General features: G+C 42.0%; 1 protein-coding gene across 1 annotated transcript in view; it reads right to left on the minus strand.

Moving 5' to 3' along the window:
* Positions 1-382: 382 nt before the first annotated feature.
* Positions 383-15,747, minus strand: part of LOC126417104 (neuroglobin-1-like) — a 395,454-nt gene continuing 380,089 nt past the window's right edge. The window contains exon 5 of the mRNA XM_050084999.1: positions 383-981. Within this exon, the coding sequence (XP_049940956.1) occupies positions 829-981 (153 nt within the window). The 3' untranslated portion in view covers positions 383-828. The remainder of the gene's footprint in view (positions 982-15,747) is intronic.

Genomic DNA, 15,747 nt, shown 5'->3' on the forward strand with positions numbered 1-15,747 from the left:
TTTATAGAAAGTGGTGCTGAGACTATGCACAAGCTCTTCACATGTTTTCTGCATTTCTGTAGCTGTCACAATTACTGTTCAAGTAAACTCATGGTACCAGAAAGGCGGATGAACTACAGCACACGTTGAATCTATGTCTATAGTGTGCACAAGCCCCGGCAGGATCAGCACAAAATTAAAATTTCTAAATGCAGGATACATCAAACCGCCTACGTAATTAAAACTACTAAAATTTTCAGAGCCGAGGCTATTGAGGTCTTATTAACGGCAGCGTAGCTTCTAAGCCATTAGCACTCGAAGTTGATAATGCTCACACTCTGCCATACTCGGTTTTTCCTCAACCAGGAGACAAAGTTAGAAAGAGCTAGCGACGTGCGCGCTACTTCATAAAAGTGCTGGAGGCCATACGTTAATCAATTCATTGCCTCAGCATTCTGCGAGGTACTTGCGGTTGTCAGACTGTTCTCACCATGCTTCATGAAAAGGGAAAACGTCTGTAGAAAAACCTTGTTTGAATTGGAGGACACGTCTTGTTTTCAAAATTTACAAAGATAATTTTTTTGAGTACCACAGTGGTCAGCCACGCACTCTTGTGCTTGGCTCCACCTTCTGAAGAGTCGATATATAAGAGAGATTGCACTTTACAGTCACATGGTTCACAGATGATTTCTCACAACTAAGCTCCGTGTGGGGTGCCACGGTGCACAGAAATCACCGCTCGACGTTTCGACTCGCTGTTGGCTCTGCGTCCTCAGCAACGGTGTGAGAGCGGGTAGCGCCGCGTCGGAGAGATCAGGGCGTGGATCCCGCGCGGCCCAGCAGCGGAGGTCAGCGCCGCTTCTCCGCCTTCTCGCGTTCCATGGCCGCCTTCATGTGGAACGCGATGTATTCGAACAGGCGCTCCCAGGCCCCCTGCAGTTCGTTACTCCACTGAGCTTCCAGCGACGGTTTAATCGCCTGGATGAACTGCGGCCCAATTAACTGAAACACACAACAGACATTCGGACGCTGAGCACTCAGTCACTACCTTTTCTTCAAAAATGGCCCTGAGCCCTATGCGACTTAACATCTGAGGTCATCAGTCGCCTAGAACTTAGAACTAATTAAACCTAACTAACCTAAGGACATCACACACATCCATGCCTGAGGCAGGATTCGAACCTGCGACCGTAGCGATCACGCGGTTCCAGACTGAAGCGCCTAGTACCGCACGGCCACACCGGCTGGCCAGTACTTTTTCTATAGATGGTGCCGCAAAGTTCAACGATTTAAGGAACGTGATCATATAACCACCAAAAACTGTTGTAATGAATATGTTTTTCATGGGCAAGAAGTTTCAGTCAAGTGTCCTTCAACCAATTTTCCTTAAACTTGATACAGTGTTACTCCATGACATGGTCACTAGACCGAAACTAATGGTCTGTAAAAACTCATTATAACAGCATTTGCTGGTTCTGATGCCGTTCCATTTTTATACAGTAAAAAAAATATAATTATTTTTATTGATTTTACGAAAAGCAATAGGTTTTGTGGACATGACATGATTCAGCATAAACTGGGCAGTTGTACAATTATGAGAAAATTTTAACAACGATGCTTGATCGCTGCATTCAACTGAATCACAGGAAAGTGCTACGCCGTTAGGAGTTGTGCGTAACTGACAGACAATTAAGTCGGAAAGCTCCATCCGAGAATTGTTAACAGTGCACTTTCACCCTCGGCGAACACCTTCCCAGTGGTAGCTTTATGTAAATTAGAGGGCTATCCTGCTCAAAGCACGAGACTAGAAAAAGGTCATATAAATCAGAACGGTGAACACATATTTTGTATGAAATGTGTTTCTGAGGTGTTATAATTCTTCACCACCCGTTCGTCTACAGTCATTTTTTAATTGCAGTCTGACTGCAATGAATTTCTGATCGTCGAGAAAGATGTAGAAAGTGAGGTTTTTATTGACGGGAACAATATCTACAGAACAAGACGCTAGAAAAGTATATCCTATCACCACAAGTCAGGAAATTTGGATGTGATCGTAAGGCTGAAAAGTTACATGGGGTTACGTTTTGGGTCCACTGGTTCTATATGAAAGAGGCGACTAAATACTACCGATAACTAAAATAAATTTCTCCACTTTTTGAGGAATGAGTCGTACTGTGACAAATTTGAACGCACAGTAAATAACTTAGAAAATAGGTTGGAGGATAACGTCGTAACATCAGTTCGTGGCTCTTCAGAATACATGATCTCTTAAAACAGTCTTTTATTCTCACTAGAAGACCAATAATTTCTGATTTCTTACGAGTACAGAAAAATGAACAGCTCACTTCGAAGTGTAGCATCCAGTATCTTGTGCGAGAACGGTGTAGCTTTCTTAACTATAAGAATGCTTTCAGGGGTCACTGCCAGTGATAAGCGAAATTTGACTTACTTTCAGTTTTGTCGCTGTACTACGTTCAACAGCATCAAATTATTGGACGACGCTGCAAGTTGATAAATAATGTTCTAAGCCCACAAATGTAAGCATAAGAACTATCTTCGATGTCAGGTCCCGGACGTCATGCTGTGCATTGTTCGAGTGACTCGGAATTCTCACTTGTGATTAGAGATGGCGAATACCATGTCTAGACGCATGCTCCCTCAAACGAAACCTCGTTCAGAAAGAATTGTAGCATTTCTCCGCGAACACGAGACAGGAAATCAATCTGCTCTCGGATTACATTTCATGAAGCACTAAGCAGAGAGATGTATACTATTCTACATGTTTCACATTGAGCAGGATGCCAAAAGAAATTTCGTAATCGAAGATAACAGCCTCTATGGAGGCACACATGATTTTTTTTTTTTAGAACTAGCAGAGCAGTAATCATACGACTTCGTCTGTACTGGGATCATTTTACACAATCCCAAATCTCTTGTTTTGCGTCCTTTTTTAAAGAATTGTTAATTGGGTGTTTGCTTGACCACATGGTCATGTAACTGAGGTACATATCTTCCACTTGAATGTAACAATTAATGAAACCATTGTTCACATACACTACTGCTTCTCAAAATACATATTATCACAGCGAGAAAAGATGAGTAAGACAAGTTTCGATTCAAATCAAGCAGCGATCACAATATGTTCTCTAGCTATAACACCGTGATAAACGTAAAAGACGCTTCGTCGCTCTAATGTGTCCAACTTCTGTTAATTCATGTTAATGTTACTATAAAATGTACAAATTAAGTTAATTTACCTTCAATATCATTCATCCGGATACGATTCATAGGTTTATTTACGCTATTGGTAGCACATGATTATTAGGTCATACGATTATTCAAACTCCATTAGAAGTAATTAGACCGACTAAAAATATTATGAAGACAACTGGGGGACAGAAATAAGGAGGTCGATGACCAAAATTCACTCGCTATGTGTCGTTCATGTCTGTAAGAGAACTGTGGCTACAAAAGCTTTAGGTTTCTCAGTCATCCTTATTGCAACAGTAGGGCAATATCTTGTGATAGTTGTCATCACAGCCACAGAAAATTATTTATACAAATAACAGAAGAAAATGCATTAGACTACGTTTCACATGAATGTTGTTACAGAATATGTTGGTTATTAGTTAACCACGTATCCAGAGAACAATAAGACTACGATGTCGTTGTCTCCTTTCTCCGCTACACTAGCGGATTGAACGAACAATTCTTTCAGCAGATGTGATGCTTCCTTACCTTTGAGTTAGTGAGGGGAGAAAAGACAAACACACGAGATTTGCCTGGAGTGACCAAAGAAATTATCGGCTGTAAAGGCTAAAGAGTAAAACTAAACTCCACCCGAACAAGCCATGAAGGCCCAAGGGGACAGACCGGCCGCCGTGGTGGTGGTGGTGGTTGATGGGATGTTTAAGGGGGACTAAACAGCTAAGGTCATCAGTCCGGCCGCCGTGTCATCCTCAGCGGACAGGTATCACTGGATGCGGATACGGAGGGGCATGTGGTCAGCGCACTGCTCTCCCGGAAAGGCAAAAAACTACGAGCTGTAAATATAGGAGGGCGGCACAAAAGGTTTTGAACAAACCAGACACAATGCGCGGCCACGTTCTTGATTCCAGAGCACCATGCTTCAGTTTGTAGCGTACTGACAGAGAGAGGGCGCCTACTCGTCATCGCCGAATTCGTCCAAGTTTATGGTACATGTAGAGGGGGTCGAGACAAGAAAGTGCCCCAAGTGGAAACTCTAGATGGCCAAGGGTTTAGGAAATAAAACGAATTTTGATACGGATTTATCACCATGTGCGCCTTATCAATTGTCCCTGTGTGAACGAGATTAGGCAGCGGTGTTTGGCTCATCGGTAAGAGGTCGGATTCGCATTGAAAGTGTCGCAGGTTCGACCTCACCCGGTGGCAAATATATTTGTGAACCTTGGCAATGCGGACACTGCTGACATCACAATTAACCACAACATCATATAGGCTATTTTATTAATTTATTTAAGCACAGAAAGTGTAGGCATCGGATGAAATGCGGGTTAATTGTGGCGTCACTAGTGAGCTCATTGCCAAGGAGCTCGAAAATATTTACCGCTGGGCAGAATCGAACCCGCGACCCCTTCAATTCCATTCCGTTCTCTTAACGCTTAGCCTAACACTCCTTTCTAAACACAGTTTCACAGGAACAATTAATAAGGAGCACATGATGACAGATCCGTATTAAAATTCCTTTTATTTCCTAAACCCTTGGCTATCTGAAGTTCTCAATTAGGGTAATTTCATGTCTCACCACGCACTACATGTACCACGAATCTGGACGAATTCAGCGATGACGAGTAGGCGCCCTCTCCTTGTGGCATGAAAGTAGCAGCCGTGAAAGCAGAAGGGTTAACTTGTGAAAGGTCCTGGATTAGATTTCCGTGGACCAATGCCCGTGTTTCTGAGTGAGACTGTAAATAGGGCGAAGCAGTTACGCTGTTAATGGCATGATACATGCAGCATTTCTACCGTAACTCACAATAAAATAGGTCGATTCAGTTTCTTACACAAACTAACACATTTTCTCCGAGACCTATACTCAAGCCAGACTAAATTCTGAGTTCAAGTAAACTAGCACGCATCCTCCTATGCTGAGAGGAAATCACTGGCGTGAAAGTGTGTAAATAAGTATTTTTAGAGTATAACGTATTGAAAGCACAAAGGGCGTAAATCACGTCTATTTATTTACTTTATGTGATCAAATGTCGTTCCAGCTGCATGATTTTCTCCTTTCTGTACAGTAATAGAGTTGACTGTTAACAAAAAATGTCGTGTTCCACTACTACGTAGTGCCGTGATAGAGGAAGTATGCCTTTCTTAATGTTTGCTCAAGAAAAAATTCATGTCAGAGTCAGAGAATATGACTCGTGAGGTTCTCAAATAAAATGAGGACGAAACGAGCTTTAGAACTAAATTTTTTGTCAACTGTGAGGTTATTTGAGGGAAATTATGAGCTCGGTTGCTTAAGACTAATGAAGTAGTGATTGTTTCATAACTGAGCCTATACACCTCACTGGCGCATAGAAATAACGATAAGCTAGGCCACTATGGTTGAAGAGAGATTCTAATGCTGCTCCACAATGTTATTCCAATGCAAAAGGCTTGTCTTTTCCTTATATGCGCTAACGGAAAGAAAATCGCAGCTCTGAAAAGTAATTTATGTAGAGTAATGAAATACTTAAGTGATTACTATTGAAACATAACAGGTTTATCTAAGGGCGAGATGAGCCACAGAAAATGTGAACGCTGGTACGTTAATAACCGGTGTGGTCACCACAATATTGAATGCAAGCACGCAAACCAGCACGCATTCTATTGGACAAATGCAAGATGGCAGTATGTGGGATGAGGTTCTATGCCTGTTGCACTTCGTGGGTCAATAAATGAACAGCTAATGCTGGTTATGGATGATGCTGGAGCTGTCATTCGATGATGTCCCTTACGTGCTCGATTGGAGACTGATGTGGTGCCTAGTAGGCAAAGCCAACATATCGGCTCTCTGTAGAACATGTTGGCTTACAATAGTGGTATGTGGACATGTGTTAACGAGGTAGAAAACAACCCCCTAGTATGGTGTTCATGAATGGCAGCACGACATGTCGAACCACCAGAATTACGTGCAATTTTGCAAGTCCGAGTGCGTGGGATGATAACGATGGTGCTCCAGCTGTCACACGAAATCCCACCCCAGACGGTAACTCCATGTTTAAATCCAGGCTATCAATCAGGCACACAGGTTGGTTGGCGGACCTCAAGTGGCCCCCTCCTAACCAACAAACGGCGATCACTGGCACCGAGGCAGAACCAGCTTTCATCGGAAAACACAACAGACCTCCACCCTACTTTCAAATGAGCTTTCGCTTGACACCACTAAAGTGGCAAATGGTGGTGTTATGGGGTCAGTGTAGTGCATCCTTCAGGGCATATGGCTCGGCGCTATTCTTGAAGTAACCGTTTTGTAATATTTCGTTGTAGCTCTATGGTGCCAACTGCTGCTAAAATTGCTACTGTAGATGCAGTACGACGCTCCAGAGCCACATACGTCGAACATGATGTTCTTTCCTGTCTATAGTGCCACAATGGCGTACGGAGCCCGGTCTTCTTGCGACTCGTGACCACCGCTGCCATCAGTCATGTGCAGTGGCTACATTCCAGCCAAGCTTTCTGCAATATGGCAGAAAGAACACGCCCCCGTTCAAACTCAATAAGGTGTTGGTGCCTTAGTCGCCTTAAAAGCGTTCTTGACTAATATCGACTCACGATGTCCAATCTCAAAGGTAACTGACGCTCACGAAGCTTTATCACGTGTATTTAAAACAAACCTGATTGGCATCCTCATACTAGAACCACTCTTCAGCGACTAGTGCGAAATCTGAATACAGATTATTTTTCAGTTGCACAAACATGCCCACCTACTATCGTTTATGTCTCACAACTCGGTGATGGTATTGCGATTTTTTCCCTTCAGCGTTGTTATGTACAAGATTCTTTCTTCCTTTCCTTTCCTTTAAGCCTTTCTCCGTTCCTCTACGGCTTCGGCATTGTCGTAGATCTGCTCCGACAGTGTTATTGGCAAGCTCTTCCTGTCGCCAGCACACCCTGAGGGAATCGATCTGCGCACCACATCTGTCTGAGTCGAATGTAGATCTCATGTTCAAGTGTTATGACATCTTCGAAGTGTTTGCGTAATGATTGTCTGTGTAACGTGTGTCTGAACAGGAACCTAGGTGCCAGCCAGGTATTTACTTAGCAGGATGTGGGAAACCAGCTAAAAACCACATCGTCGTTAGTCCGCGAGGCGGATTCGATCCCGGCCGGCTCGCTTCCATGCGTCCCTAAAGGGGTGGGTTAAGGCTTTCGGCATGTGGGCGGGTCGTAGTCATGAAAAGATACGTCATACTGTTAATACCACACGTTTTGGCATTTAAGTGCAGCTTCTCTGACAGAATGTTTCTCCGTAATATTAGTCGAAATACGTACAGTAGTTACGAGGCTTTACAGTGTCACTTAAAGTATGGAAATATCAGAAGACCAGACAAGTTTAAGTATGAGAGATACCATCAGATATGACGAAGAGTAAAAAGTACATATCGGAACAATGAAATGAAAGGAAAGAAAAGGAAGGAAGGAAGCAAGGACGGAGGGAAGATTATGTTTTAGCGTTCCGTCGACCACTAGAGACTTAAGGACTTAGACAACGATTGGTGAATGAACCACCCGAGGTACGCCTTATTACGAGATGTCACGGTAACTGAAATAGGAATGGCTGGATGTGAATCTGAACCGCTTTCCTTCCGCTGTGTTGGCACTAAAAGCATTTTGGAAAGTAAATATTTATGATTTAAAAATAATAAAGTGGCCCTAATAGTCACATGCAAAAGGAATTAGTTTTAGGACTGATTAAAGAATACGAATAAATGAGGAAATGTTTAACTAAGGTATCGAGGATGATACGTAATAGAAATTCAACAACAGAGTTCTGTAAATCAAGAAGCAGCGGAAAAATCTACGAATATGTAGAAGAAACAACGGATTATTTTAGGTTAATAAGGCTAACTTTCTGTGGCCACATCCAAAGAATAAATCGACGTAGGCTTTCATGAAAAACTTTATAATACTTCGAAAACATAACGTGGTAACCTATGTAAATTATTTAATGGATGAAGACTTCGACAAATGCCATAATCAAGCAACAATATGAAGGTAGATCAAGATATAAACAAAAAAATCAAGAGAAGTAAATGGTTAAAGAAAAAAAGTCCCAGGAAAGCAGACGAGAAGAAAAACAAGCCAGATCGATGAAAGCCCAAAGCTGACTTAGCGACTTAAATGTGATCCTTAGGATCAATTAACAAAAGAAGAAAACATCTTCGACAAACACGTGGCAGCAGCAGTATTTGAGAAAATCCATTATATATTGCTGCAAATTCGGAACTATTTAATAAGTGCAAGTCAAATGTAAATAATCCTACATTTTTAGTGCCTAGTTGTCAGTATATGTTGGTGATGGATTCTTTCAGAGCCGTTTATACGAATGCTATGCACGATATTAAGGAATAAGCTATTTTCGCGAACGATTTAATTATTAGTTTAACCATTATATTTGTCACTAAAGTTAAAATCTTTTTGATTGTTAGGCCGCGTATATTTCCTCTAAAATAATGGACGTTTCGACACCTCTGCTGGCATATTCTTCAGGATCTTTCGGTGTCCACTACTGCTACAGCACTGTCAAAGACCAGTGTCGCGTTCTCTTATAAAGGGAATTTTCCAGCGTTTGTGCTGGAGAAGTAGGAGTATTGGATAAAATTCTTGTGGCTACCATTGGTGAGCCATCGTTGATGCAGAAGAAGCGGCGTTGTTGGCTAAACTCTTGTGGATTATATTGGTCATTGGATGGAAAGGTACTATTCCACACTTACGCTGGAGAATGGTTATTGGTTGAAATTCCTCCTGCTGCTGTTGGTTGGCCGTCATCATTGGCTAGATGTGAAACGGGCAGATCAAGGTTGGGGGAATGTTTACCCAAAATATTATTGTCCGCCGAGGTGACTTGCAGCTCAACTGTATTATGGAAATACAAATTTCCAAAAACTGACCACGTGCGCGTAAGAGTCACGCACTGAGGGTTTCGGACAAACTTAACAGTGTATTATAGACAATCCATACATTCCGGGAATCGAGAATTTCGACCATTTTTACCTATTATTAGTACTGGCAAAATATCGGTCCCAGGATTTCCAAGATTTCGAGAACGTTTTAATTCCAATAATACAAATGTGACATAAGGTCATGCCGGTGGCAGGTGACCATTTCCATTTAAGCTGATGAGGTCGCAATAGAGAAAGTCAAACATCAGGCAAGGAATGACTTTATTGCTTCATATGACGCGTTTCGGAATATATGCATCATCAGATATCCAGGAGCAATTACATTCGAAGACTAGTTTGCGAATATTTCTTTCACATAAAACTTTAAACGCTCTATCTAGGTGCAGTAGTCGCTCCTGGTTATATGAAGAGTGATACATTTCGAAACGCGTGATATGAGCAATAAAGTCAATCCTTGCCTGATGTTTGAGTTTCACCGTTGAGACGCAGTCAGCTTGAATACAGAATTGCAGACTGTTTTAATTTTAAGTTTGACGTAGGGTAACAAATATTGTTTCGAGTGACATAATTCAGATGGCTCAAATGGCTCTGAGGATTATGGGACTTAACACATGAGGTCATCAGTCCCCTAGAACTTCGAACTACATAAACCTAACTAACCTAGGGACATCACACACTTGCCTTATTCGGGATTCGAACCTGCGACCGTAGCTGTCGCGCGGTTCCAGACTGAAGCGCCTAGAACCGCTCGGCCACAACGGAAGGCGTGGCATAATTACAAACTAACAATTTTCTGAACTTTTCTTTGGTTGTACTGGTAAATCCTTCTTCTTGCCAAATTTCATGGTTCTCTGCCAACTGGAAGTTCTGTATAGGTTTCAACGAGTGAGTTTGCAGCTGTCATAATATGAAACACAAATGAAACTTCACTTTATTACATCGCGAAAGGATACAGACTTCAATATGTGACATAAATTTCAACTTGATACACCTGTCCATCACTTACAAACAGGGTTTTCAGCAGCCAGACAGTCAGACGGACAACACAGCGCTGCTGTTAAGTGGTCCGTTTTCCGTTTTTTTACGAGTGAGGCACAGAACCGTAAAAAGGAAAAAAAAACGCAGGATATCTTTCACGTTTTCTGTGTGTATGTATTTGATCACAAATACTTGCTCTATGACGAAACAATTATCCGGAAAATTTCCTCTTGTATACACTGATAAGGAAAGAGTGTAGGGGTCATTTTATAACGTATTACGTTTCCTTCAAGTTATTACAACGGAAGCAGCAGCACACGAAGAATGAGTGTTTCTATGCGTCTACTTGTGCTGTTACTAGGCTAATTTTGCCTCCAGTATCTCGCTGAAGCAATGGGTCACGGGCTACAGAATACCTCCTGTTCTGCAATGGAAACTGTATTTTAGAATTTTGCAAGTCTGATGAGATATTTTCGTGACATATTAGGCTTCCCTTTGTTGTATTTCGTCATTTAAGTTCTTCCAACGTTGCGTTCTGCATCTCTCGTGAGGCAAAGAAGCCTGCGATCATTCACGTTAACACATCTCTGTATGAGTTCAAGGTATACTGTCACCCTTATCTGATATCGATCTTACCCCCACCTTTCTTAATTTTTTACATACGTTGTCATGCTGGACAGCAAACAGCAACCACCTGTTAAGAAAATTGAAGAGCGCAGAACCCGTGCGCTTTCTATGAAACTTATTTTATGCTGAAACATCTGAGACTATATTGAGTAAATATTAAAGCAAATATATCCGCTGAGAAGCTATTTCTACGAGATATGGGGTGCTTTTCTTACTACAGAAAGACGTCGGAACAGAATACGAAATGACCGTTGCACATCCCCCGTTTGGACGGGAGGGAATGAAGTCACGTATACTCTTCTGCGAGTGACTCTTGGACTTTGGTTCCTGTGCAGCCGAGCAAATGAAGTTGGGAGGAGTGTACGTTTCTTCTTCTTCTTCTTCTTCTTCTTCCTCTTCTTCTTCTTCTTCTTGTCAAGCAAAGTAGCTATTTAACATTAAAACTCAGGACAGATAGGTTTAACGAATTCGTATGTCTCATGGTAGAAGCACGAAGGCTAATTAATATTTGCTGCTCGCTTCAGGACTCATAGAGTGTTTTTATTAAGTATTCCATTGCTCAAGAGAGCAGTTCCAGTAAAGCTACGAACTTCTTTGCACATGGCCTTACTGTTGGTAACTTTCATTAATAAGCACACCACTGTCAAAGTCGATGAGTGGTTTATATTTTCTCTCAAAGCAAGCTAAAAAGCAATAATAACGTCCATCCACTGTGCGACTGCTACGGTCGTAGGTTCGAATCCTGCCTCTGGCATGGATGTGTGTGATGTCCTTAGGTTGGTTAGGTTTAAGTAGTTCTAAGTTCTAGGGGACTGATGACCTCAGATGTTAAGTCCCATAGTGCTCAGAGCCATTCCATCCACTGCCTCTTAGAAGAAATTACATGTCTCCGGGTCAGCTAACTTCTATAAAACGTCTCCAGTCTTCACACATGTTATTTGCTTGTAATTCAGTAGAAGAGTCTAAAAGTACAGTTTGCTTTAAATTACCTACTCTAATGAAATAAGTGCCCAATGCCCAAAAATCTGTGGTTTCTCTTCGTGAAACTCTGTAAACAGGCACTATGGTAGACTATAGTTAACGACTGTTCATTTCCATTATTCAGCAAGGAAATGCTTTATCTCCTTTGGATTATATGCAATACTTTTCGAAAATACCATATTCTTAAGAATGAAGTCTATATATTGCTTCCAATGCCAAGTTAAATCCTGACGGTTTGCGGTTTTTCACATGTGTGTTCCTAAAAGAGAAAAGTATGTTGTACGTACTAAATATGCAGCGATAGGGATAAATATGCAGGTAAAAAAGGCTGCCTTCTAAATCACAAATAAGAAGCCTCGCTCGGGTTTCCCATGATATTGTTAATTTCTTTAATCACATAATGACTCTAGTTTGAAGATGTGATTTGAATGATTCATTTCCATTGCTGTCCAAGTTGACAGCTTACATTACCATCTATACCTTACTCACGGGTCTTCAAGGAAGAGAAGGATTTTCTTCGTCATCACGGTGTACTTCAGTCTAGTTTCATGTTCTGAAGTGTTTTGAAATCTACTGTAGAGAGATATTTAACATATATGTGTCAATAATGTATCAATGTAAGAGAAAAATTTTCCATACTCAAACCGAAAGCTACATTTGTTACATTTTTGTGAAGTTAGATGCAATGTATGTATGAGGTTTTAAAACAGTTTCTGTATCCTAATTTCAGAATGCTGTACCGCTTCTTTCGAACTACTGTCTGAGTCGATTTGCTAAATAAGGTCATATAACTCATTAGAAAGTAACTAATCTAAATGACGTCTATAGCTCAAAGATCTGTAATAACCTAACAAAGCAGTGTTGAAAAGTGAGCATTATAACCGGACATGTGGGAACTCATGAATTTTAATCGATGAAGAGCTTTGTAGTGCAGGGGGTAAGTAAAAATATTTATATTGTTTCTTACACTTAAAAACCAAGGAAAGTGGTACACTTGCCTAATATCGTGTAGGGCCCCCACGAGCATGCAGAAGTGGCGAAACACTAAGTGGTATGGACTCGACTGATGTTGGAGAGACTGACACCATGGTTCCTGCAGGGCTGTCCATCGATCCGTAAGAGTAAGACGGGGTGGAAATCTGTTCAGAACAGCACGTTGCAAGGCATGTCAAATATTATGAATAACGTTCATGTTTTCGGAGTTTAGTGGCCAGTGGAAGTATTTGAACTCAGAAGAGAGTGCCTAGAGTCACTGTGTAGCATTTCTGGACATTTGAGGTGTCGCATTGTCCTTCTGGAGTTGCCCAAGTGTGTCGGAATGTACTGTGAACATGAATGGATGCAGGTGATCAGATAGGATGCTTACGGAAGTGTCACCTGTCAGAGTCGTATCTATACGTATCAGGGGTCCCATATCACTCCACCTGCATGCGTCCTACACCATTACAGAGCCTTCACCAGCTGCTGACATGCAGGGTCCATAGATTCATGATGTTGTCTCCATACTTGTACACGTACACGCAGTCGATACAATTTGAAACGAGACTCGTCCGACCAAGCAACATGTTTCTAGTCATCAATTGCAAAACGTCGGTGTTGACGAAAACCTATTTTAATGATGTTTCGTTGAATGGCTCGAACGCTGACTCTTGTTGATGGTCCAGCATTGAGAACTGCAGGAATTTGGTTGCACTTTTGTGACGTTGAACTATTCTCTTCAGTCGTCGTTGGTCCCGTCCTTGCAGGATCTTTTTCCGGACTCAGCGATGTCGGAGATTTGATATTTTACCCGATTCCTAACATTCTCATTACTGGACTGTGCAGTAACAATGTACAACGCACTCTATTAAATCACTAATTACTAGTTTTTATCGGTTGCCACAATTTTAAATTCGAGTGGAATATTTGTTGCTAGTTAAGTGATACTGTTGTACTTGGGCACCGTTTCTCGTGTTTGCAAAAAAATCCAAAATTTTTGGAGCGATTTTTATAATTTCAGTTAGAGACTGCACAACGCATAAAGTTAATGTTATCATTTTAAAACGGAATAAGGAAATTGATTGACGGAAAATGATGGCAACGCCAAGAACGAATTGTGCGACATAAACGAAAGGTGGCAGGTGTCTTTCTACTTATGAAGGATGATGAAAATTCAAATTCCACTCCACTCGCACAAGCGTCGCTCTACTAGTGCCACCAACCGGATGAAATTCAGGTATGCCTGAAATACAAGCTGCAACGATAGTCAGCGTCCGTTAACACTGAGATTCGACATGGACTGTTGATGTTAGTCAAGAATGCCTTTATGGTGACAACACTTCACTGAGTTTGAAGGAGGTCGCATAACAGAGTTACGAGACACAAGATGTGTGATATTATAGAATGACTTGGGACCAATGAGGCCATAGTACATGTATGCTGGCAGCGATGATCACTTGGGTGTACGGTCACAAGATGACCGGGGTCCCGATGGCCACGTAGCACTACCGAGAGGTAAGACCATCGATCTCGGGGTATGGCTTTGGCGCATCATGCTGCATCTGCAGCAGCAATTTGAGCAACAGTTGGGGTCGTAGTGACACACCATACTATAAAAAATCGGCTACTTCAACGCTTGCTCCGAGCCATACGTCTTGTAGCATGCATTCCACTGACTGCAACATTGCCATTAGCGACTTCAGTAGTGTAAAATGGGAGCTCATTGGAGGGCGAAGTAGAGGTCTGTTCTGTTTTCCGATGAATGCTGGTTCTGCCTCGGTGCCAGTGATGGCCGTGTTTTCGTTACGAGGCCAGTTGAGGGCCTGCAAGCTACCTGTCCGCGTCCTAGAAACACTGGATCTACACCTATAGTTTTGACCTGGAGCGCGATTTCCTATGATTCGACATGTTGGACTGCCGTTAATGAACAACATTCCAGGTGGCATTTTTCAACACGATAGTGCTCACTCATAAACCCATGTTGTAACACAACATGGTCTACAGAATGTCGCAATGTTGCCTAGGCCTGCTCAATTGCCAGATCTGTCTGCCGTAGAACATGTATGGGACATCATCGGACGACAATTCCAGCGTCATCCCTGTATTGACCGACCAAGTGCTACAGACGTGGAACCCCATCCCACACACTTATATCTGGCATCTATGCAACAGAATTCATGCACATTTACATACTTGGCATTCAACATTCTGGCGTTTACAACGGTTATTATCATACCAGAATTTCGCATTTTGAATGGTCTACTTCGCACTTACATTCAAATGGTTCAAATGGCTCTGAGCACTATGGGACTTAAAATATGAGGTTGTCAGTCCCAGAGACTAACCTAAAGACATCACGCACATCCATGCCCGAGGCCGGATTCGAAACTGTAACCATAGCAGCAGCGCGGTTCCGGACTGACGCTCCTAGAAACGCTCGGTCACAGCCGCCGGCGTACTTACATTAACCTGTTCGTTATCTTGCTATGATAATCACTTACATATGTTACCTAGCAAATGTATTCCCAAAATTTCATTACTCTACATTATCTCTCTTTTGGTGTTTCGATTTCTTTTCAGTCAGTATATACTGAACTTCTTTTACAGGTCTTGCTGGAGATGAATGTCAGAAAACTGAACCAACGTAGAACACTCTCCACTACGTATCGTTAGACAGATTACACTATTGCCTGAGAGGTTTATTCCCATTTCTAGCGCCGGCCGGCGTGGCCGAGCGGTTAAAGGCGCTACAGTCTGGAACCGCACGACCGCTACGGTCGCAGGTTCGAATCCTACCTTGGGCATGGATGTGTGTGATGTCCTTAGGTTAGTTAGGTTTAAGTAGTTCTAAGTTCTAGGGGACTTATGACCACAGCAGTTGAGTCCCATAGTGCTCAGAGCCATTAGAACCATTTTGAACCCATTTCTAGGCATCCAGTTTGGACTTACCCGTGTATTCATTTAGCAGTTTCCTATTCGAAACTAAAATAAAAATAGTGCACTGTGTTTGAAGTCAAGTGTAGAAAGAATTTCATTTCCATGCATTTGCGAAAATAGC

Source organism: Schistocerca serialis, chromosome 8 (genome assembly GCF_023864345.2).
Source record: "Schistocerca serialis cubense isolate TAMUIC-IGC-003099 chromosome 8, iqSchSeri2.2, whole genome shotgun sequence".
Lineage (NCBI taxonomy): Eukaryota > Metazoa > Arthropoda > Insecta > Orthoptera > Acrididae > Schistocerca > Schistocerca serialis.